At 41.0% G+C, this 23,348-nt stretch overlaps 1 protein-coding gene across 4 annotated transcripts in view; it reads right to left on the minus strand.

Moving 5' to 3' along the window:
* Positions 1-23,348, minus strand: part of LOC138742032 (activating molecule in BECN1-regulated autophagy protein 1-like) — a 427,572-nt gene that overhangs the window by 236,081 nt on the left and 168,143 nt on the right. For all 4 annotated transcript variants that reach the window (XM_069896235.1, XM_069896241.1, XM_069896227.1 and 1 more), the window contains one exon: positions 9,089-9,262. In XM_069896235.1, coding sequence (XP_069752336.1) covers positions 9,089-9,262 — 174 coding nt within the window. The remainder of the gene's footprint in view (positions 1-9,088; positions 9,263-23,348) is intronic.

A 23,348-nucleotide genomic window follows, 5' to 3' on the forward strand; every position in this document is an offset into this window, starting at 1 on the left:
TGGAGCCAACCCGCTGGCCCCGCTCCCTGCGGCAGCCCCAAGTCCCTGCTCCCCACAGCAGCCCTAAAGTCCCTGCTCCCTGCAGCGCCCTAAAGTCCCCGGTCCACACGGCAGCCCTAAGTTCAGGTAGTTTCGACTTCCAACCTACGCGAGTTAAGTCCACCCACACAAACGACCAATTTTTTAAAAAAAATCGGTATTAAAACTACTGTACAAGTACATTTTTGGTAATAAAAGTATTGTATACACTGGTCCCTGCTCCTGGAGCCAACCCGCTGGCCCCGCTCCCCGCGGCAGCCCCAAGTCCCTGCTCCCCACAGCAGTCCTAAAGTCCCTGCTCCCTGCAGCGCCCTAAAGTCCCCGCTCCCCGCGGCAGCCCGATGTCTGTGTTCAATGACTATTATATAATAGAATTTCATATGGGGATTGGGTACTCTAAATATATTTACATTCTTCATTAATGATTCATTTGTTAAATATCTTTTTTTTAAATTTCTTTATGGCCTTTTTTAATTGTGTGTGGTGGGCAAACTCATCTTATGACCAACCTGAGTTACGATCAATTCGTCAGTCCCAATTACGGTCGTAAGCCAGGGACCACCTGTACAAGCAAGCAAAGACATAACAACTGACCTGGGAGCGGGGACCACAAGATGTGGTATTTTTTTTTAAAAAGAAATCAAATGCCCATTGGTATAAATCATTTCAGCTGACATGCGATTGCTAAATTGTTTTAGCCAATTTGTAGGGTATCACCTTGACATACAAGAAATGTGGAGAGAATAGAAACATTTGGAACTAAAGAATGCAGCCACATGATTAAAAATTTGAGGACATAAAGCTCTAGTCAAACATAATGGTTCAAATATCAACAAGTACTGATTGTTCATGCCTAATGTTCTCAGTTTACATTAATTATATTGACAAGGACATCAGAGATATTAAAGTTCTTGGGTAAGAAACTGAAGGGCATTAAATTAGAGAGAAAAAATTGTTACCCAAATTAGATGATGAAATATCACTCAAGGAAAAAAATAAACTATTAATACATATCCATGGGGATTACAAACCATCTCTATTGTTTTTTTCTGTTTAATATCAAAGATTTTATTTGGGACTCATTATAGTTTAATAAGCTCTTCAAGATTTACTTTCATCTCATGCAGCAATTGTTAAAAGTTTTTGGAATTTTCCCATTAACAGTAAAGTTTCTTCCAGAAACTGATGTCAGCTTCATGGTCTAGTGAAACAAACAAACCCACATATCACGACTGGTTTTGCAAGTACAAAATCAATGCTGCACGCTATCGAGCTTCCCTCATGTTTTTTTCATCTTCGTTACATTGGTGAAGGAACACAAAACCGAGGAAGCCTTGTTACAGGTTACTGGCAATGCCACACCTGAATCACAGGTACAGTTTCGGTCTCCTTATTTGAAGAGTACCAGTAATAGGATTGAATTGGAGGTTGTTTAAAGAATGTTCACCAGATTGATTCCTGGGATGAAGAGCTGTTTTATGAAGAATGAATGAGCAGCTTGGGCTGAAATATATTCAATTTAAAAGGAGAGATCTTTTAGAAAGACGAGATTCTAAGAGATCTTTACATGGTGGAAACAGAAATATTTTCCTACACTGGAAGGGCACAGTTGCAGAGCAGAGGACAACCACTTAAGGTGGAATTTCATGTCCCAAACAGTTGAATCTTCGGAAATTTCTGCCTGAGAAGTAGGGAATGCAGCACTGAAAATATTTAAGACCAAGAAAAATAGATTTTCGGGCAACAATAGTTCAATAACAAAGCAGATGACTTGGTTGGGAATTCCCTCTCTCACTGGTGCACAGGGCACTTGTGCATCATGTATAAAAAACATTGCAGCTACTTGCAAACATGGAACATCTATCAATATTCATCACATGTTGCTTTTCCTGCTCAGCATGAACTGCTTGAAAAACTGTAAGAATAGTTTTTTCCAGATTGACAACGCATTTCCAGGAATGTTTTGTGCCATCCCTGATGTATTGTTTCACTTTTCTTAGTGGACTGTCCTGAAATTATTGAGTACATTGCAAGCCATGAGCTTGCAATGCAATACATTTTGCAGCTGCTGATTACACATAGGACCACCTAGAACACTACAGCACAGAAACAGGCTCCGTTGGTCCATTGAGACTGTGCCAAACCATTTTTTTTGCCTAGTCCCACTGACTTGCACCCAGTCCATAGCCCTCTATACCTCTCCCATCTGTGTACCTGTCCAAATTCAGCCTGCATTCATCACATCAGCTGGCAGTTCATGCCACACTCCCACCACTCTTTGTGCAAAAAAGTTCCCTCTCTTGTTTCCCCTAAACTTTTCCCCTTTTACTCTTTACCCATGTTCTCTGGTATGTAATCGCACCTACTCTCAGTACAAAAAGCCTACATTTATCCCCCTCATAATTTTAAATACCGGTATCTCTATCCAATCTCCCCTCATTATTCTACAGTCCAGGGAAATAAAGTCCTAATGTAGCAGCTCACTGGAGGTTTAATTGAACGGGCATGGGAGGCTCTGTGTGTGATGACAACAATGTGATGATGTCATTTGAAACATGTGGGGTTTTCAAAAGCTGCAGGTGACTGCTTGAGTAAATAATTTTTACCGAACTTCGACTTGACTATGTCTGATCATTTTCTCATGCTTCATTTTGCACTGTCACACTGTGCAATGGATTTTCAACCCAACACGGACAACGCAGCAGTTTCGCTCAAACTGCCCTCTTTTGGACCTCTCAACCTGAAGTTTGGTTTGGGCTGGCTGAGGTGCAGTTCTATATTCGCAAAACAGAAGTGGGCACCACTTAGTACTATCATGTGGTAAGCACCCTTGACCAGGACACGGCTGGTCTAGTAGTGGATTACTTTGGGATCCACCAGCTCTCGGCAAGTACGAAGCCCTACGAGCCTTCCTTCTCTGGATTTACAATCTCTCACAAAGTGAACGAGCTGCGTGGTTCCTCCATGTCGATGGCCTGGCAGACTGCGCCCCCTCGGAGTTATTGAACGACATGATGGCACGGGCAGATGGCCATAAGCCTTGCTTGGTATTCAAGCAGTTATTTTTAGAGCATATGCCAGAAGACATCTACCTCATGTTGGCTGATGAGAACTTTGATAACTCTCGAACAGTGCAGACATTCTGTGACGCATGAAACTGCAAGGCTCACAGAAATTAGTGCTGTGACACACCCAAAGCCCCAGGCTCCAAAAATACCAGCGACAAGGACGCAAGCTCTTCTGGACAAGTATGAACAACCACCTGGTGTTTTTTTTTAACCATCAATGCTGGGATTCTGGAGCTCACTGCTGCCAACCCCCTTGCACCTTTCCAGGAAATACCACAGCCAATCGTTCCTAATGGCTACAGCAACCAGCCACCGCAACAGCCTACTCTATGTCTGGGACAAACTCTCCCAACCCAAATTTCTAGTTGACGTGGGCCTCCCTTTACAGAGGCCATATGAGGGTCCCTTCAGAGTGGTACGAAACAATAGTACAACTTGTGCACTGGACATTGAGCGGCATCCAGAGACATTTACAATTGACCGACTAAAGCTCGCTCAGCTCGACCTCGATTGGCCCTTGCAATGACCCCCGATGTGAAGGCACAGATAACTGCCCAAGAGTGGTGGAAAATAATGACACCAGAGGTTTAGCCTCCTATTGCTGGTTCTGGGGGGCCATGTAGCGGCTCATCAGAGGCTTAATCGAACTGGCTCGGGAGGTTCTGAGAGACATCATGATATCACAATTCGATGATGTTATTTGGAAAGTGCGGAGTTTTCAAAAGATGCGTGTGACTGAGTAAATGACTTTTACTGAACTTTGACTCGACTACGTCTCATCATTTTCTCGTTCTTCATTTCGCACTGAGACATAGTTGTTATACTAACCTGTTTAACCTTTCCCCATAACTCAGTTCTTGAAGTCTGGGCAACATCCTAGTAAATCTTCTCTGCACTCTTTCTATCTTTCCTGTAGATAGGTGACCAAAACTGCACACAATGCTCCAAATTTGGCCTCACCAATGTCTTATAATACTGTACCATAACATCCCAGCTCCTATACTCAATGCTTTGATTTATGAAGGCCAATATGCCAAAAGCTCTCTTTACAACCCTATCTACTGGTGATGCCACTTTCAGGGAATTATGTATCTGTAGTCCCGGATCACCCTACTTCAGTGTCCTACCATTTACTGTGTATGTTCTCTCTTGGTTTGTCCTTCCAAAATGCAACACATCACACTTGTCTGCATTAAAGTCCATCCGCCATTTCTTAGCCCATTTTTCCAGCTGGTCTAAGCTTTGAAAATCTACTTCACTGACCAAAACACCTCCAGTCTTAGTGTCATCTCCAAATTTGCTGATCCAATTTATCATTCACAAAGTGCTGGAGAAACTCAGCAGGTCACACAGCATCCTTAGGAAGTAAAGGGTCCTTCATCAAGTATACATAGGCCCAAAACATTGATTAGTCTTCACTTCCTATGGAGGCTGTATGACCTGCAGAGTTTCTGCAGCACATTATGTATTGCACTCAATCCCAGCATCTGCAGACTTTCTTGCATGCCCAGTTCTGCCATTTGCTTTGATCATTGCAGCACTTCACAAAGCAATGGTCAGCATCCTTGGCAATAAAGATGGGACTTCCTGTGGTCATCTTTTCGATCTTGGATAAATGCATTTGCAATAGGTAGATTGGCAAACATGAGATCAAGTAGGTGACTTCAGTTCTTTCTTGTAATAGCAAATAACAGAGGTGAAATGAGATCAGAAAGGGAGAAACGCTCGTAGGCTTTTCTAACAATAAGTAGAAAGGAATCTTGCTTCATACTAAATATTTTAAATAGCTCAAATTCTAGGACATTCTATTTTCCCACCACTTAAACTGGTTAAGGCTCCCATCAGGTTACTTATTTCCCAATGCACAAATTCTCCTTAATCCTCAATTGGATTTTCTGATTTCCTTCATTGGTAGCAATCCAGACTTTGAACAATGAGAAAATTACATTTATAAAGTTATAATTTACCGGGAACTTTACACGACCTTTTAGCATACTGCACAGAATATAAATTTAACTGTCATGTTATAATTTTCACAGACTACGCATTTCTCAAAAAGTAATCCCTATTACATGACAGTAGAACATCGTAAATGATTAATGAAAGCTTCAACTGTGCATTGCTACTCCAAATTGTTTTATGATCTGCATTCACTTTCTTCACATACAAATATGCAGTGATTTCCTTTCCCCAAATGAAGAAAATGCAGTCAAACTTTATATGTCAGATGTTCTAATGTGCTTTGTACAATACATTCAGCACAGCTCTATTTTCACCAAATCGAAGAGAGTAGAATATCCCTAGATTCTTCATCTGACATTGTGGTTATTAACTTTGTATGTGTGCCAATATATTAATTTTACTATGATTAACAATACTGCGAGCAGAATAATATTAAGACTGCAATGCCATTAAAATTTGTTTGAAATAAACAGCAAGTGAAAGTACCTTCATTTCGTACCATGTTTATGTATCATAGACCTTGCAACAAATGGGATTATCTCAGTTTTAATAAAGTATTAAAAAAAATGTACTTTTGCCTTATTGCTGTTCATGACCTTATTGGTGTTCATGACCAATGGTTTCTCATGTTCTCATGTTTAAATGTTCTGTATCATGTGGGTGACGTTCCATATTTATAGCTATCAGTGCACAGTTTTCAAAATAAAAGTTGGAGAGCAATCACAGCTGGCAGCAAATCCCTATTTAACTCCCTGGAATCAGAATTAATTGCCCAAATTTCCTCTAGAAATTGCTCTCTACTTGTGCTTCATCTCAGAGTTCAGTATTCAAAAGCATGAAACATGGTACACCACTGGTACTAGCTCACAAGAAAAAGGGTACCAGCCCATCAAATGCATCAAGAAAATAAAATGGAGTTTGCCCAGTCAATGCAAGAGGAATATAAACAGCCCACTGTCTTAATTACTGCAAACAATTATTGCTGGGCTACTCTTAAAATAAAAATCTTCCTTTCACTTTTCCCTTCAGTCTTTTTAGTTCTCTCAATCCTGTTGTTTTCCATATTTTTTTTGTTCATGACATGATACAGAACCACCTATTCTAACTTTCATCTAATCTGTTAAAAAACAATTTCTGTCCCACCTACCAGAATTTCAGGAATTTTGCTTCAAAATGTAGACAACCTGCAGTAACAGGCAAGTGGGTTGATCAATAAACTCAGGATTCTCTCAGGTGACAGCTTTTTACTCTAGCTGTTCACCTTCTTTGACCTGCTTCTTCTGCATCAATTCCCATGCTTTAATACCAGGACCAATACTCCAGACAGTTCTGGAGATGAGATCTCACCAAGCTCAATGTAATTCAAGTATAGCCTCCATTCTTTGAATGAATCAAGCTTGAAATATTGTTTCTGCTGCAAACTTTCAGTTACTTAGCTCACTGAATAAATTTTACATATTTCACAGCAGGTTCCTACTGTTTATTTTCAATTACACATGCGGCACAGTATCTGCCCACAAGCCATCCTGCCCATAAGCCCACCCTGCTCAAATACCACAATTAACCTATGACCCCGGTATGTTTTGAAGGGTGGGAGGAAATGGACGCACCCAGAGGAAACCCACGCAAAGAGGGGAGGGCGTACAAACCCCTTACAGACAGCGCCAGATTTGAACCCGAGCCACTCTTGCTGTAATAGCGTTGCACTAATCACTGTGCTAAATGTGCTGCCCTTATACTCTTCGTCTTTGATTTTAGTGGATTTGAGTTAAGGGAAAAATAGACAAGTATTAAAACAAATATTCCACAGTCTCCTCAGAGACATAAACTGTAAGCCTTGGTTGACACTGGTAAGCCAAAATAAAGTGTAAATACTCGTCATGGATTTTTATTCCAATTATTTCAATATTAATCTGCACAGTTCTTAGAAAATCTCCTCACGATGTAATTGGCAGCCAACTATTTTCACTTGCTGGCAATGTGAGATGTACCTTCTGTGGATTACACTCAGAACCCCTCAGTCATGGTACATCAAGTTCCAAATGAATGAACATCTCCATGAATGGATTAGTGGGTGCATGTTCTGCCTGTGTTCTGCAACACAAAAACTAGGTGGCCCAAGGACAGAGAGTGGTCACAACAGAGAAATCATCAGAATCAGGTTTCTTGTCATAAAATTTGTGTTGTGAGGCAGCAGAATGATGCAGAACCAGGTCCACTTTGCCTGACGCCAGCCGGTGTTCTCTCCGTGCAGTGGAAGCTGAAGCTATCAGCTGCAGGTGCTGTGTCTGGAGTGCTTTCATTTAGCCACGTCTCGGTGAAACACATCACACAAACAACCCTGATGCCTCTCTGCTGCTGTAACTTGCTCAGAGTTTGGAAAGTTTATTTTCAAAATTGGTAGGGAGTGGAGAATCCAAGACTCAGTGCAGACGAGACAAAGGAGATGATTTTTGACTTTAGGAGTACTAGGGATGACCAGCCTCCACTACACATCAATAACTCTGTAGTGGAGAGTAGAGAGCACCAAGTTCCTTGGAGTCCACTTAAGTAGTGACCTATCCTGAACACACATCTCCTCACTTGTCAGGAAGGCACAACAGTGACTGCAGTTCCTGAGAAGGCTGAGGTGGGCAAGGCTACTGGCCACCATCCTGTCAATTTTCAACAGGAGCTTGATCGAGAGCTTTCTGGCCAGCTGAATCACAGTGTGGTACACCCAGGTGCTCTGTTGTTAGCACGGGATTAGTTTGGTATGTGAATGGGGAAAAAAGGTTGAGAACCACTGCTATAGAGCATTGGATCAGAGATCAATCCACAGAATCATAAGAGCAGCTAAGAGGATCACTAGGGTCTCCGACCCCCACTCCCCCCCACCCCAATCAACGTGATCTACCAGGATCATTGTTTGAAGAGTGCCCAAAGTATCGTGAAGGACTCCTACCACCCCATACATGGAATCTTTCAACTACTCCATTTGGGAAAGAGACACAGAAGTATCAGAACCACCAGGCTGAAAAATAACTTCTTTGCACAGGCAATGAGACCGTTCGATGGCTGATGAATGCCGAGACTCTACTATTTATTTAACATTATGTATTTATTTTTATATATGTACTGCATATAAATCTTGTGTAAATATGCCTATATATGTGTTTGTATGTTTTTATATCAAGGACTAAAGAATGCTGTTTTGTTCAGCTGTACTTTACAATGGTATAGTGATAATAAATTTGAACGTGAACTGCACACAAGTATAATTTTACTGAAATAAATTTTGGAGCAAAAAATACTACCCTAATAATGAAGAAAATTTTACTCCTCACAGGTACAATGAAACAAGTACATAGATATAATCAAAAATAGTGATCATTGAAACCAGAGATGTCCTGGATACAGGACGTCATATTGGCAGAGATGATATCTTCCCAGTCGTTCTTTTCAGATTTTTTTTTATCTGATTAAAATGCTAAGGTCAGACAATTGACATTTCAGCGAATGAGTTTAAAATCTCCAAAAAATGTTTGCAAGTTTCAAACAAGATACCACCACACAATTTGGATGGAATTGGACTGTAAAAAAGGAGACTTGAATTATGCTTTCTCAATATTGTTCAAAAAAATTAAAGTTAAAGAAACTTAGTCCATGAATTTAATAAAGAAAATTGCATGGTTGCAACTGAATTTCTAAAATGATGGCAAAATACATTGTTTTCAATTCTACCACAAGAAGTCCTTTTTTATATATATAAAATTATGAAGCCACATATGTTTAACTACCGGTAAATTTCTCCTACTAGTATATATTCATTCATCCTGAGAATAAAGATAGTTTAAGACTTGCATTCAATTCTGATGTCAGCAGCACTTCACATTTTAACTAGCAAGCACATTCCATGAAGAAGGGGAGAAGGAAAGCAGAACTTAGATCAAGTGTTGTTTTCAAAAACTTTAGCAGTGAAGGCCCACTGGGTAACCACAGCCAGCCGTGCTTCTGATAAAAGTTCAATCTGTACTTACTCAAAATCATCAAAATCCATATCAGCACCATCAATGGGCTGGGCTGGACTGCTCGCGGGACTTTCCAAACTGGCACGCATTCTATTCGGCTGGTATCTCATCGAGCGCTGTCGAATGCTGTCCCTGCGCGACAGATACTGGATGATCCGATGGGCATAATAGGCAGGGGATAATCTGAAAAAGTACAGATACAGGGTTTCAATTCAACTCCACTCATTGGCACAAGTGTGTTTGATGATTCATCAAATCCACAATATGGGACATGATAATGTGGAGGATTTGTCAGATCCTACCCATTAAAATATGGAAGTTTCGTTAGCAATATCACAGAACTTCCTAATGTTAAAGAATGAAGCAGAAAGTGACTGTACAACATCACCAGCCACCACCCCCACTCTCTCCAAGCTATTTATGTGTTAGAAAAGCTATCAGTTTAGTCTTCCCCTCCCCAACAAAATTTAGCTTTTTTTCATTTGAAATCTATTAGTTTTCCCTCAATCCCTTATGGCAGCATTTTCCTCGTTGAAGTTTTGTGAAAATCTAGAAGAATTTTCCTCAGTAAATTTCAGAATTTAGAATATGGTGTCCAAATTTCAGAAGACCTTTCCTCGAGCCAGCGCATCAATGCAACTGTGAAGAAGGACCACTAACACATCTGCTTTCTAAAGAACACAAGGATATTTGGCATGTCATCAAATACTCTTACTAAATTTCCACAGGCTGGTTTGGCAATTCAACTGGTACATGTAAATCAAGCGGGTTTTATTAAGAACAGATATTCAGCTGATAATATTGTTAAACTGATTGCAATAATTAATGCATCAAGAAAGCAACTCAACCAACCAATGATAGTAGCATTAGATGCTGAAAAGGCTTTCGATCGAGTTGAGTGGAATTTTTTATTTAAAGTGTTAGAAAGATTTAAATTTGGACCACTCTTTACTGGTTGGGTGAAGGCTTTATATAAAAATCCTTCTGCTAGGGTGGTGACAAATGGACAGATGTCATCTGCATTCAATTTGTCTAGATCAACTAGACAGGGCTGTCCACTGTCACTGGCCTTATATGCATTGGTTGTAGAACCATTGGCTCAACTATATTTGTCTCTTTTAATTTATTTGAATTAGCTTACTATTATAGATTTTATTTACAAGTACCCTGTTCCGCTGAATTAACAAAAAAATTTAGTGCATATGCTCAGTGTACACTTTACAATGTGCATGACACTAAATTCACTATCATTGAATGGGTAGAGGTACAGAGGAGATTCACCAGGATGTTGTGAGGAGTAGAGTGCTGGAGGTGTAGGGTGTGACAGATTATTATATATTATATTATTGTATATAGATAAATTTATAGGAGATAAATTGTGGGGGTTTTTTTATATAGTGTAGGTCACAAAGAAATACAAACACTTCAAAACAAATCTCATGTAAAATGCCAGAGCCCTGCTCAAGCCAGACAGTCCAGGCTCCAAGTGTCTTGTAAAAACTTTGAAGAATGCCTATGGAGACTTTACAAGAAGGTGTTAATTGGACAGGGTGTGGAGTAAAGGAGGGGGGGTGGGAGAGAGAGAGAGAGAGAGAGAGAGAGAGAGAGAGAGAGAGAGAGAGAGCATGTGCGCACTTGTGGAAAAACCCCATTTTGAAGACGGGTTGTGAGCTCTTAGTTCAGCCTGTTCAAAGCCCTTGTGGTCCATAGAAGAGGAGATGGCTGGCTGTTTTTTTCACTTGAAATAACAGAAACAAAAAGGAACTCTATGGTGACCTGAAAGAAAGAGGTTATCATCTGGAAAACCCTGATGGGGCAAGCTTCTTCAGCAAGACACTAACATGGCATGCGCACCTCTGCTGACATCCATGGCTTCTAATTGGAGCGAGTCATGATGGTCTTGGGCACAGTAATGTCGTCAGAAGACTTACTAATGAAGCTGGTCACTGATGCTGTATACTCTTCCAGATTGATGTAGTCGCCACCGGTCGCTGCTTCCTTGAACATGTTCCAGTCAGTGCACTCAAAGCAGTCTTGGATTGCAAGAATGGTCCCTGCTGACCAGGTTTTAACCTGCTTCTGAACTGGTCTGAAGCAGTCTGTATGCTGATATTAGCTTTACAGAGATGTGGTCTGAGTGTCCGGGGTGAGGGGTGGGGCTCCACCAGATACTTATCTTCAATTCTGATAATGGGATTCTAATCCAAGAGATTAACTCATCTTCTCTTTCTGCACTTGCTGTCCCTGCTAATTAATAACTCCTCTATTTTATTTTAATTCTGATGTATAGCATCTGAAAATCTTTTTCATCTTCATTGAAGAGTACAATCCTAGATTTCAAGTCTCATTTCAAAATTGAACTACACTTTTTTATTGCATGCCTTTCACACCCTTACACATTGCAAAAAAAGCTTTGAAGTGATGTTGATTGTCACTCAAGGAGATCCATATTTTCCTGTCACTTCTGTGTTCACCCAATGACTAGAACCAGTCGAATGGAAACAATAACTGCAATTCTAATGGATTGTTGCAATTTTTCATGCTGCAGTCCATTAGACTTGAAAGTTTGCAGCTTGTAACACCATTTTTTATAATTATCAAATTTAAAAATAATCAAACATTATTACATTACATCCATGGGATCTCTGGACTACTTAAGTATGCTCTGAATGGAAGCAGGACAACTAGTCATCTAAAGACCTTATAGCAACTATTTAGTTAGATGTTGTATTCTGGTTTCACTTGGGGAATAAAACAGATTTATGTGAGCTGACATATTTTTGGAGTTTCTAAGTGATTTGGAAGTTGGGTGTAGAAACAGCCACGCACCTACATTTCACCAAGTTAGATAGACTGTTGTTTCCAATGGCTGAAACAAGACTTGTACCAATTTTGCATAAATTCATGGTATCACGAGAATCAGAACTTTTTCACTACTTCATTAATTTTATATATTTTATATATACACATGGAGAGAGCTCCAAGAAAAGTGCAGAGAACAAAACAAAGGACTCTACATCACCTTTGTTGACCTCACCAAAGCCTTCGACACCGTGAGCAGGAAAGGGCTTTGGCAAATACTAGAGTGCCTCAGATGCCCCCCAAAGTTCCTCAACATGGTTATCCAACTGCACGAAAACCAACAAGGTCGGGTCAGATACAGCAATGAGCTCTCTGAACCCTTCTCCATTAACAATGGTGTGAAGCAAGGCTGTGTTCTCGCACCAACCCTCTTTTCAATCTTCTTCAGCATGATGCTGAAACAAGCCATGAAAAACCTCAACAACGAAGACGGTGTTTACATTCGGTACTGCACGGATGGCAGTCTCTTCAATCTGAGGCGCCTGCAAGCTCACACCAAGACACAAGAGCAACTTGTCCGTGAACTACTCTTTGCAGATGATGCCGCTTTAGTTGCCCATTCAGAGCCAGCTCTTCAGCGCTTGACGTCCTGTTTTGCGAAAACTGCCAAAATGTTTGGCCTGGAAGTCAGCCTGAAGAAAACTGAGGTCCTCCATCAGCCAGCTCCCCACCATGACTACCAGCCCCCCCACATCTCCATCGGGCACACAAAACTCAAAACGGTCAACCAGTTTACCTATCTTGGCTGCACCATTTCATCAGATGCAAGGATCGACAACGAGATAGACAACAGACTCGCAAATAGCGCCTTTGGAAGACTACACAAAAGAGTCTGGAAAAACAACCAACTGAAAAACCTCACAAAGATTAGCGTATACAGAGCTGTTGTCATACCCACACTCCTGTTCGGCTCCGAATCATGGGTCCTCTACCGGCATCACCTACGGCTCCTGGAACACTTCCACCAGCCTTGTCTCCGCTCTATCCTCAACATTCATTGGAGCGACTTCGTCCCTAACATCGAAGTACTCGAGATGGCAGAGGCCGACAGCATCGAATCCACACTGCTGAAGATCCAACTGCGCTGGGTAGGTCAGGTCTCCAGAATGGAGGACCATCGCCTTCCCAAGATCGTGTTATATGGCGAGCTCTCCACTGGCCACCGTGACAGAGGTGCACCAAAGAAGAGGTACAAGGACTGCCTAAAGAAATTTCTTGGTGCCTGCCACATTGACCACCTCCAGTGGGCTGATATCGCCTCAAACCGTGCATCTTGGCACCTCACAGTTCGGCGGGCAGCAACCTCCTTTGAAGAAGACCGCAGAGCCCACCTCACTGACAAAAGACAAAGGAGGAAAAACCAAACACCCAACCCCAACCCACCAATTTTCCCTTGCAACCGCTGCAACCATGTCTGCAACCAAGTCCGCATTGGACTTGTCAGCCACAAACAAGCCTGCAGCTGATGTGGTCATTACCCCTCCATAAATCTTCGTCCACAAAGCCAAGCCAAAAAAAGAACATGGACATGCAATTTCTTACTTCAGTCAATTTATATATTTTTAAAAACATTAAAAAAATTTATCTTTTGGAACACATCAAATATTTTTGAATGTGTTACCCTTTTGACTTAAAATGCTACACTTGAAGGCTGCTACCAAATCTTTCAGAGCATTATTCCTACTTAAAAATTATTGTGGCTATTAGCTAAGAATTTCTGGGGATTGCATTCAGTGGCCATTTGTATATTTTGCATTAGATGAAAACACTACAAACTGTTCAAGGTACAATAATGACATTGTAATTGCCACACTGACCACCGGCTGGTTCGCTGCAAGCTCAACCTTCACTTCAAGCCAAAGCCCAGGAACAATAAAGCCCCCAGAAAGAGGTTCAATGTTGGAAAACTGCAGTCAGACGAAGCGAGAGGAAACTTCCAGGCAAACCTCAAAGCAAAGCTCGACGTTGCAACCCGCCTCACGGACCCGTCCCCTGAAACCCTCTGGGATCAGTTGAAGGCTACCATACTGCAATCCACTGAAGAGGTACTGGGCTTCTCCTCCAGGAAAAACAAGGACTGGTTTGACGAAAACAGCCAGGAAATCCAGGAGCTGCTGGCAAAGAAGCGAGCTGCCCACCAGGCTCACCTTACAAAGCCGTCCTGTCCAGAGAAGAAACAAGCCTTCCGTCGCGCATGCAGCCATCTTCAGCGCAAACTCCGGGAGATCCAAAATGAGTGGTGGACTAGCCTCGCCAAACGAACACAGCTCAGCGCGGACATTGGCGACTTCAGGGGTTTCTACGAGGCTCTAAAGGCTGTGTACGGCCCCTCACCCCAAGTCCAAAGCCCGCTGCGCAGCTCAGACGGCAAAGTCCTCCTCAGCGACAAGATCTCCATCCTCAACCGATGGTCAGAACACTTCCAATCTCTTTTCAGTACCAACCGCTCAGTCCAAGATTCCGCCCTGCTCCAGCTCCCTCAACAGCCCCTAAGGCTAGAGCTGGATGAGGTTCCCACCCTGGATGAGACATATAAGGCAATCGAACAACTGAAAAGTGGCAAAGCAGCAGGTATGGATGGAATCCCCCCAGAAGTCTGGAAGGCTGGCGGCAAAACTCTGCATGCCAAACTGCATGAGTTTTTCAAGCTTTGTTGGGACCAAGGTAAACTGCCTCAGGATCTTCGTGATGCCACCATCATCACCCTGTACAAAAACAAAGGCGAGAAATCAGACTGCTCAAACTACAGGGGAATCACGTTGCTCTCCATTGCAGGCAAAATCTTCGCTAGGATTCTACTAAATAGAATAATACCTAGTGTCGCAGAGAATATTCTCCCAGAATCACAGTGCGGCTTTCGCGCAAACAGAGGAACCACTGACATGGTCTTTGCCCTCAGACAGCTCCAAGAAAAGTGCAGAGAACAAAACAAAGGACTCTACATCACCTTTGTTGACCTCACCAAAGCCTTCGACACCGTGAGCAGGAAAGGGCTTTGGCAAATACTAGAGCGCATCGGATGTCCCCCAAAGTTCCTCAACATGATTATCCAACTGCACGAAAACCAACAAGGTCGGGTCAGATACAGCAATGAGCTCTCTGAACCCTTCTCCATTAACAATGGCGTGAAGCAAGGCTGTGTTCTCGCACCAACCCTCTTTTCAATCTTCTTCAGCATGATGCTGAACCAAGCCATGAAAGACCCCAACAATGAAGACGCTGTTTACATCCGGTACCGCACGGATGGCAGTCTCTTCAATCTGAGGCGCCTGCAAGCTCACACCAAGACACAAGAGAAACTTGTCCGTGAACTACTCTTTGCAGATGATGCCGCTTTAGTTGCCCATTCAGAGCCAGCTCTTCAGCGCTTGACGTCCTGCTTTGCGGAAACTGCCAAAATGTTTGGCCTGGAAGTCAGCCTGAAGAAAACTGAGGTCCTCCATCAGCCAGCTCCCCACCATGACTACCAGCCCCCCCACATCTCCATCGGGCACACAAAACTCAAAACGGTCAACCAGTTTACCTATCTCGGCTGCACCATTTCATCAGATGCAAGGATCGACAATGAGATAGACAACAGACTCGCCAAGGTAAATAGCGCCTTTGGAAGACTACACAAAAGAGTCTGGAAAAACAACCAACTGAAAAACCTCACAAAGATAAGCGTATACAGAGCCGTTGTCATACCCACACTCCTGTTCGGCTCCGAATCATGGGTCCTCTACCGGCACCACCTACGGCTCCTAGAACGCTTCCACCAGCGTTGTCTCCGCTCCATCCTCAACATCCATTGGAGCGCTCACACCCCTAACGTCGAGGTACTCGAGATGGCAGAGGTCGACAGCATCGAGTCCACGCTGCTGAAGATCCAGCTGCGCTGGATGGGTCACGTCTCCAGAATGGAGGACCATCGCCTTCCCAAGATCGTATTATATGGCGAGCTCTCCACTGGCCACCGTGACAGAGGTGCACCAAAGAAAAGGTACAAGGACTGCCTAAAGAAATCTCTTGGTGCCTGCCACATTGACCACCGCCAGTGGGCTGATAACGCCTCAAACCGTGCATCTTGGCGCCTCACAGTTTGGCGGGCAGCAGCCTCCTTTGAAGAAGACCGCAGAGCCCACCTCACTGACAAAAGGCAAAGGAGGAAAAACCCAACACCCAACCCCAACCAACCAATTTTCCCTTGCAACCGCTGCAATCGTGTCTGCCTGTCCCGCATCGGACTGGTCAGCCACAAACGAGCCTGCAGCTGACGTGGACTTTTTACCCCCTCCATAAATCTTCGTCCGCGAAGCCAAGCCAAAGAAAGAAAGAATTGTGCACAATAAGTAATTACAAATGTGCTGGAGAAACACAGCAGATCATGCAGTATCCATAGGACCAAAAAGCATTTATCATTTCAGCCCTGAGTCAAACTCATTCCTAACGAATGGCTCAGGCATGAATCGTTGATTGCCTTTTACTTCCTCAGGATTTTGCACGACCTGCTGAGTTTTCCAGCACTTTTGTGCCCTGCACTGGACCCCAGCATCTGCAGATTTTCTTGTTTATCCCCAAGTAATTACTAGTCCTTTGCAATAAAAATCAATTCTGTTGTTTGAACTCCACAATTCCGGATGTCAAAACTAATCAGTTGATCAAAATTAGAGCAATTGGAAATGCTACATCTAGATTCCTACCAATGCCTAGCAAAGGGAAATATAGTAGGTTCTTCTCCGGACACTTGCTATCTACATTATGGACTCAAGGGCAGAAATTATCCACTGTGTCAACTGATTTCAACTTGCATCTTAATTCTAGTGTAGGAGCAGATGAGAAAAGCCAAGAAAGGTCATCCAAAGAAAAATTGCACTCTGTAATCATTTAAGCATGCTGATAGGTGCTTCATTGAATGAAAATGTTAAATAACAACCAATTCAAAGGGTAAATTTGAAGAGGAGGTTTTGTTGAGGGAAAAAAAATCATTCAGAGGTCATATATTAAGTAATGATAGATGATTCATCATACTCACATGTAAAACAACACATTTATTTGGGAAATAGGAATCAAACTTTCCAAACTTGATCAGCTCTATGATGCTGTAAGGCAGCGGATCCACTGGCTGCATCACTCTACTGCCCAAATAAAACCACCCTTGTCCTAGTGTACGGTTACACAATGAGAAGATCTAATAACACCACAACATCTCAGAATGCAGTTTAAGTGGAGTTTGAGTTTAATGCAAACCCTCAGAGCTGAAGGACACTGGTTAAACAGTTACTCAAAGAAGTATTCAAAAGAAATTGCTAGAAAAAAATGTCTTACACTTTTTATGGAGAATGAAACAGGCTTAACATTTGTGTTGATAGCCATTGATATGAACTCGGAAAAGCTGCGAAAACAGGTTGGGAGGCATGGGGAGTGAGAGTGGGAGGGATCAGAAAGGAAAATTGACAGATCAAAGGTAGGTGTGTCTCATTATTGGAAGGACCTGAAAAATACTGTCATAGTTTCAATGAGCTGAATGGTTCCTTGCATTAATGATTTATTCTACATCATGGAGAATAGAAGGACAAAGAAATTGGCAACTTTCTCACACCATAAAGTTAGCCTTGTGAACAATACAAATTACCAGACTCTGCTGGGAACCAAATTTTCATGTGCCAAACAAAATGACTAATTTTTAAGCAATAACTACCTTAAAGAGGAAAGGATATCCTCTTTATCCTGAAATGTCAAATAAATTGATACGAGGGCCACTGAAGAAACATAGAAGATAGGAGTAGGTTATTCGGCCCTTCGAGCCTGCTCCACCATTCAATGAGATCATGGCTAATCTTAAAGTTCAGTACCCCGTCCCCGCCTTCTCTCCGTAACCCCTAATTCCCTTATACTGAAGAAATAGATCTAATTCCCTCTTAAATATATTAAATGAACCTGCCTCTACTGCTCTCTGTGGCAATGAATTCCACAGATTCACCACCCTCTGGGTAAAGAAATTCCTCCTCATCTCAGTTCTAAATGGTTTGCCTATTATCCTCGAACCATGGCCCTGGGTTCTGGACTCCCCCACCATTGGAAACATCTTTTCCGCATCCATTCTGTCCAGTCCTGCCAGCACTTTTCTTTTAAAAGGGACTAAAACTAAAAGGGATGTTTTTATTTGAGTTTTTTTTTTAAATCATTACAGTTAAAAATCAGTTCTTTGTCCCTGTCAAAAAACAGAATTCCTGCTAAAGTGCACTGTATTAATCTTTTTAATAAAAAAAACATTGCACAACTGATTGTCAAATTTTTCAAAATAATTTCAGTTTGTAAAATTTAATCAGTGGTGAAGCAGTCAAAATGTTTCTTCAATAAACCACACAGGCTTCCTTTTAATTCACCAGTGTACAACTGAAGGGAGTAATTTAATAAAGGTCTGAATTTTGTATTCTTTCATACTGCATTAATTCATGGGGATAGCATTTTCAATTTCTAACCATGTTATTCGAACACTTCAGGTCACTTTTGCGAGAGGGTGACAGAAAGAACAAAATTCTGTAATGAAATCCAAGTCTCTCGCAGTGTGTTATGTGGAGAACAATCACTGAAACAGGAAATTGGATCTTAAGCCAGAAAATTATAAGTAATACTCAATTATCTTAATATAAAATGAAAAGATAAATCTATTTACATCTATAAAAATGTATTGTTGGAATATGTTGAAAAATATTTAAGTATTGCCACTCTATTCACTGCATGCCAACATCTGATTTTCATCAGGCATCTGCAAATTCTCTTCTTTATCCACCAACTTACCATCCACAGATCAATGTACTTGCAAGGTCAGGAAACTTGGGGGCCTGGGGAGTGGTCTGGGTCTTCAGCTGAAAGTGGGGTCTGAAGCATAGGATAGGTATACAGGTGAAACTGGGACCTGAAGAGCAATCAGATCCAGGGACCGGAATGCAAGCCAGATGTGCATTCAAGGCTGGGAGGGAGAGCACGGGTGAAATGCACAGTCAAAGTAAAAATACTATATGTGGGCCAAGTGTGCAGCTGCAGCTAGGAACACTGGGGGGGGGGGGGTCAAGAATGACATTACTTAAAACGTAAAGAATAAATATGACACATTCATTTAGATATGACAACCATACTTGGATTATTTTAGGGGTCCAATTATGAATTTGACCCTTCAGTGTATGTAGCAATATATCTTCAAAAAGGAATTATGAAAAATAAAAGCTCTGACAGTACATGAAGCTATATTTCAGTATTTGTGGTAGTGGGAAGGGAAGTGAATTTTGTAAATATCACACTTGCAAGTGACCCCAGGAATTAACTGCCAATCGGCCTTTAAAGTGTCTGGTGTGAAAGCAAAATCAGATAACGTCATCTCATGCCGGGGATCGACGACCTCGACCACTAGTATAATTCCTGAGCGTCTGCAGACGCCGGCATTGCAATCAGGCAAGTGTGAAATGGGTAATTGCATTGTGCGATTGAAATTACTCATTTTTGTGTGAATACAGGAACGGGAAGAAAAATTAAAATGGAAGTATAAACTTTGCCGTGGGAAAGTCTCAGTGGAATAGGAGAGAGAGAAGAAATAAATAACAATAAATAGCAAAAGCGCAACATTTATAAAGATCGTGGGGAAAAAGCAATGGTGGACCTGACTTTCCAGAATGCCATGCCACAGAGAAATCCCTCTATGAATGCACTGTGCATGCAGCTGGGCATACAGCCCTTTCTCTGTCGCATGGCATTCTAGGTAGACAGGTCCGCCATAGGTTTTTTCGCCTCGGTATTTATAAATTTTATGCAATAGTACTACCAACTTTCTCACACTGTATAAATTGTACACGATAATGCTACCAACTTTCCCAAGCTATATAAATTGTGTTCTCTAGTGCTACAAACTTTCCTACGCTATAAAAATTGAGCATTATAGCGCTACCAACTTTTCCACCCTGTTTAAAAATTGTGTGCTATTGATTGCTCGTGCTTTCCCACAGTCCCTTATAAAGGTTTATATGTTGGCATAACAACAATAGGAGCTGAAGGGCTGTTCATTAAGCTTTATAAAATATATTTTTTTTTAAATGCATGTACTGTAGTTTCACATCCAAGCTGACACTAAAACTTACAAGCTGAAGCTTGCATGCACATTGTTAGCTCTATGGATAAATGGATGGCTTGCATCTTGGCGCCTGATTGGCTTTGTTGGTGCCTCCATAATTTTGTTATCCATCAGAGGTTCATGCCCCTATCTCTTGCTGATAACAAGGATTCAGTGCAGTTTCAACTCCATTTTATATTGTATTTCTAATGTCCTTCAAACCAACATGAAAAATGGCTCTCTCTGCTTCGAAGATTTTCAAAACTAAAATTGATGAAATCTACTTAAGAGCTGAAGCTGGGGAGGAGGCGGGGGAGTTGGCCAAGTCAGTCTCTTGTTACCTAATTATCAAGTTAAGGACAAATTCTAGCGTCTTTACAGTTTTCACTTCTTGTTTTATTTCTTTACAGGCATTCCGTTATTCACTAGCTTTCATGGAAAAGTATAACCAATTCTGTTTAAATTAGCATCGGATTTTGCATTTCAAGCTCCATTTTCTTTCAATGTTACCAGGGCAATGTGATATCAAGTCTTGAAACACTAGATTAAGAAATCTCAAGAATTTAGAAGGCATTCCACAAAATATCATATATGAGCCTCATGACCACAACTTCTGACAGAAAATGTGTTTAGCTGGGACAGGGGTGTCCTTGTTTGGTCATTCATTTATCCATTGTATTATTCCATGAACCCAGATAAATTTAGCCACCAATTTTCATTTCAGGTTTAAATTAGAATTCAGTGTAGCTAATGAATTCAAATATTACTCATATAATTTTCAAAAGAAGGCAAAACAAGTGTATAGAAAATCAAGATCTTATCCTTTTACTTATTAGGAGTCAAGATCATTCTGGCACAAGCTAAGCTTTGGAATATACAGTACTCATATTAATTTGCCAAAAGCACATTTCCTGTGGCAGACAGCATTGATAATGACATCTTAAAATCACCAACATTTCAACTGAAAAGTCAAGAGAGAGGCAACTCAAGTGAATGAATCCAAGTTGAGGAAGATATACCCAGTTAAATGAAATAGTCTGAATGAAGATAGACATTTAATTCGAAAGCAACTTCCAATGAGCAGAAACAGCATCAAATACTGCACTGCTAAGGTCATTCACATTACGGTCCTGAGAAAGTACCCAATTATAATTTATGGCAATGAACCACTGCATTAATACGGTGTTTCTAATACATCACCTTGCACAACTGATCCATTAATTTCTGACCTGACAGGCTTTTGCCTTCAATTCTGTTGGAAACAACATTGAGAATATTCATTTTACTTCCACCAAAAGGGAGATGGAAAGGAATGGATTAAAAAAAAATGTAGCTTGTTATGTATCAACCAAAGGCAGCAAGATGGAAATGATAACTACCTTTGATTGAGAAATTGGCTAGTGTTGTTATTGGTAACAAAAAGAAATTTCAGGAAATTTATTCTCATCTGATCAATATCTTACAGGCACAGAAACTGAAACGAATCACTGTATTTAAAACAATTCAAATCAATAAATTAGTGAATGAGGAAAAAAAATAACAAGCATGTTGAAATAAGATTGATTTGCAAGTAAACATTTTTACAAATTATGGTTGGTGTAGCGGTTAGCACAATGCCAGTGAGTGGGACCGGGGTTCGAATTCCGTGTTATAACGAGCTTGTATGTTCTCCTCATGTCTGCGTGGGATTTCCACGGGAGCTCCAGTTTCCTCCCACTATTTGAAATGTACTGGGGGGGGGGGGGGGGGTGTAGGTTAATTGGATATGTTGGGCAGCAGAGGTTTGTGGGCTGAAATGGCTTGTTAGTGTGTTGCATGTCTAAAAAAATATAGTGCTTTATTCCACATAACCCTGATGCTCACCCAGTTTCTTATTTGAAGTTCATAATGCCTTCTTCAAAATATGAATTATAAGCCAACAGACTCCATCCTGTCTGTGACTATTCAATTAAAAGTCCTGTTTGAATAGCCTGCCTCTGAATTTTCATTCTAACAGCATAAGTAAATAAACAAAGAGACTTGTATTTAAACAGATGGCCTTCTTGAGTACTTCATATTTATGGATTTTTACGCAGCTTCAATCCACAGGCCACTGGTCTTTGAGATCTGCCAGCTTCCATTTGAAAGGACTCTGAGAGATTTGTATCTGTAAAATGTAAATGTGCCCTGTCCATGCAAAACCTAACTTTAAAGATTAATATTAACACAAATCTGTTACAGTATGTTTATTTAGTTTGGGTAAAAGATGGGATGCTTTTTGAATATTATTTTAAAAATGCAGAGGGGGACTTGAAAGCTTGATAAAGAAAGCTGAAGAATTTCCATTTTCCATGCAGGAAATGGAAGAGTCTAGGAAAACAGAATTTGGCAGGAAGGTAAGTGGTTGGCAAATTGCAAAGCCAGTGTTGTAGTGCTGTGGAGATGTGAAAGAGTATACCAAGTACAATACTGTTTAATTTTGCCTAGGTTCCTAACTACCTTTTTCTGCAAAATTTATGTTGTAATACTGATGTTCTCATCGACTTGGTCAAAAGTTTAGTTTATTTTCATTAGAAAAATACCATCTGGACTGTTGCACCAAATGAAACATATCTGTTAAACCTTTACTTACAAGTTTAAAAACAATCTGGCAGTGCCATGCATGGTGCAATAATGGATATGTATTGAATAGAAAAAAATTGTTATATAACTAATTCATGAGCTGTAAAACAGTGTCCATTTCTTATCTGTGAACAAGTTGAAAGTGTGATGCATTTATCTTCAGTTCAATTAAATCTGGAGTCTGCATTGCATCTCACCCTGCAATAATCAGAATGTAGCTCCAGCATAATTTTTGCTCTAAAAAAGATTGAAAGCACAAAAAGAAATTAGATTTCTTAAAGTTAAATATAACAAATTTTTAATTCAAATTTTTTGGTAATCGATTTAAATCATGAGAACATTTTTTGTTTCTGTTATAGTGTTTTTTAAAAAATAGATTTGAAGTAAAGGTAAAGATTCCATTGTTATCAATACTACATTTAGAATATAACATACAAGAAATTCTTTAACATTTGTCTACAATAAGGCAGAGAGTCACCACATTGTTCAGAGCCTCTCACAGAAACCTACAGCATCTGGTGTCCTAGGTAGCCTCCCCTCCAAGTACTGACCAGGCCTGAGCCTGCCTAGCTTCTGAGATCTCAGGCAATCTCAGGCGTATTCAGCTTCTGTAGTAGTGCTTGCAATAGAATTGAAAAGTCGATCATATAAGTATAGCCAAATTTATAAAGGCAGTTCCAGACCTGATTAGACGATTCTGAAATTTGCCAGTCACTGATG

Source organism: Narcine bancroftii, chromosome 1 (genome assembly GCF_036971445.1).
Source record: "Narcine bancroftii isolate sNarBan1 chromosome 1, sNarBan1.hap1, whole genome shotgun sequence".
In the NCBI taxonomy this organism is placed as follows: domain Eukaryota; kingdom Metazoa; phylum Chordata; class Chondrichthyes; order Torpediniformes; family Narcinidae; genus Narcine; species Narcine bancroftii.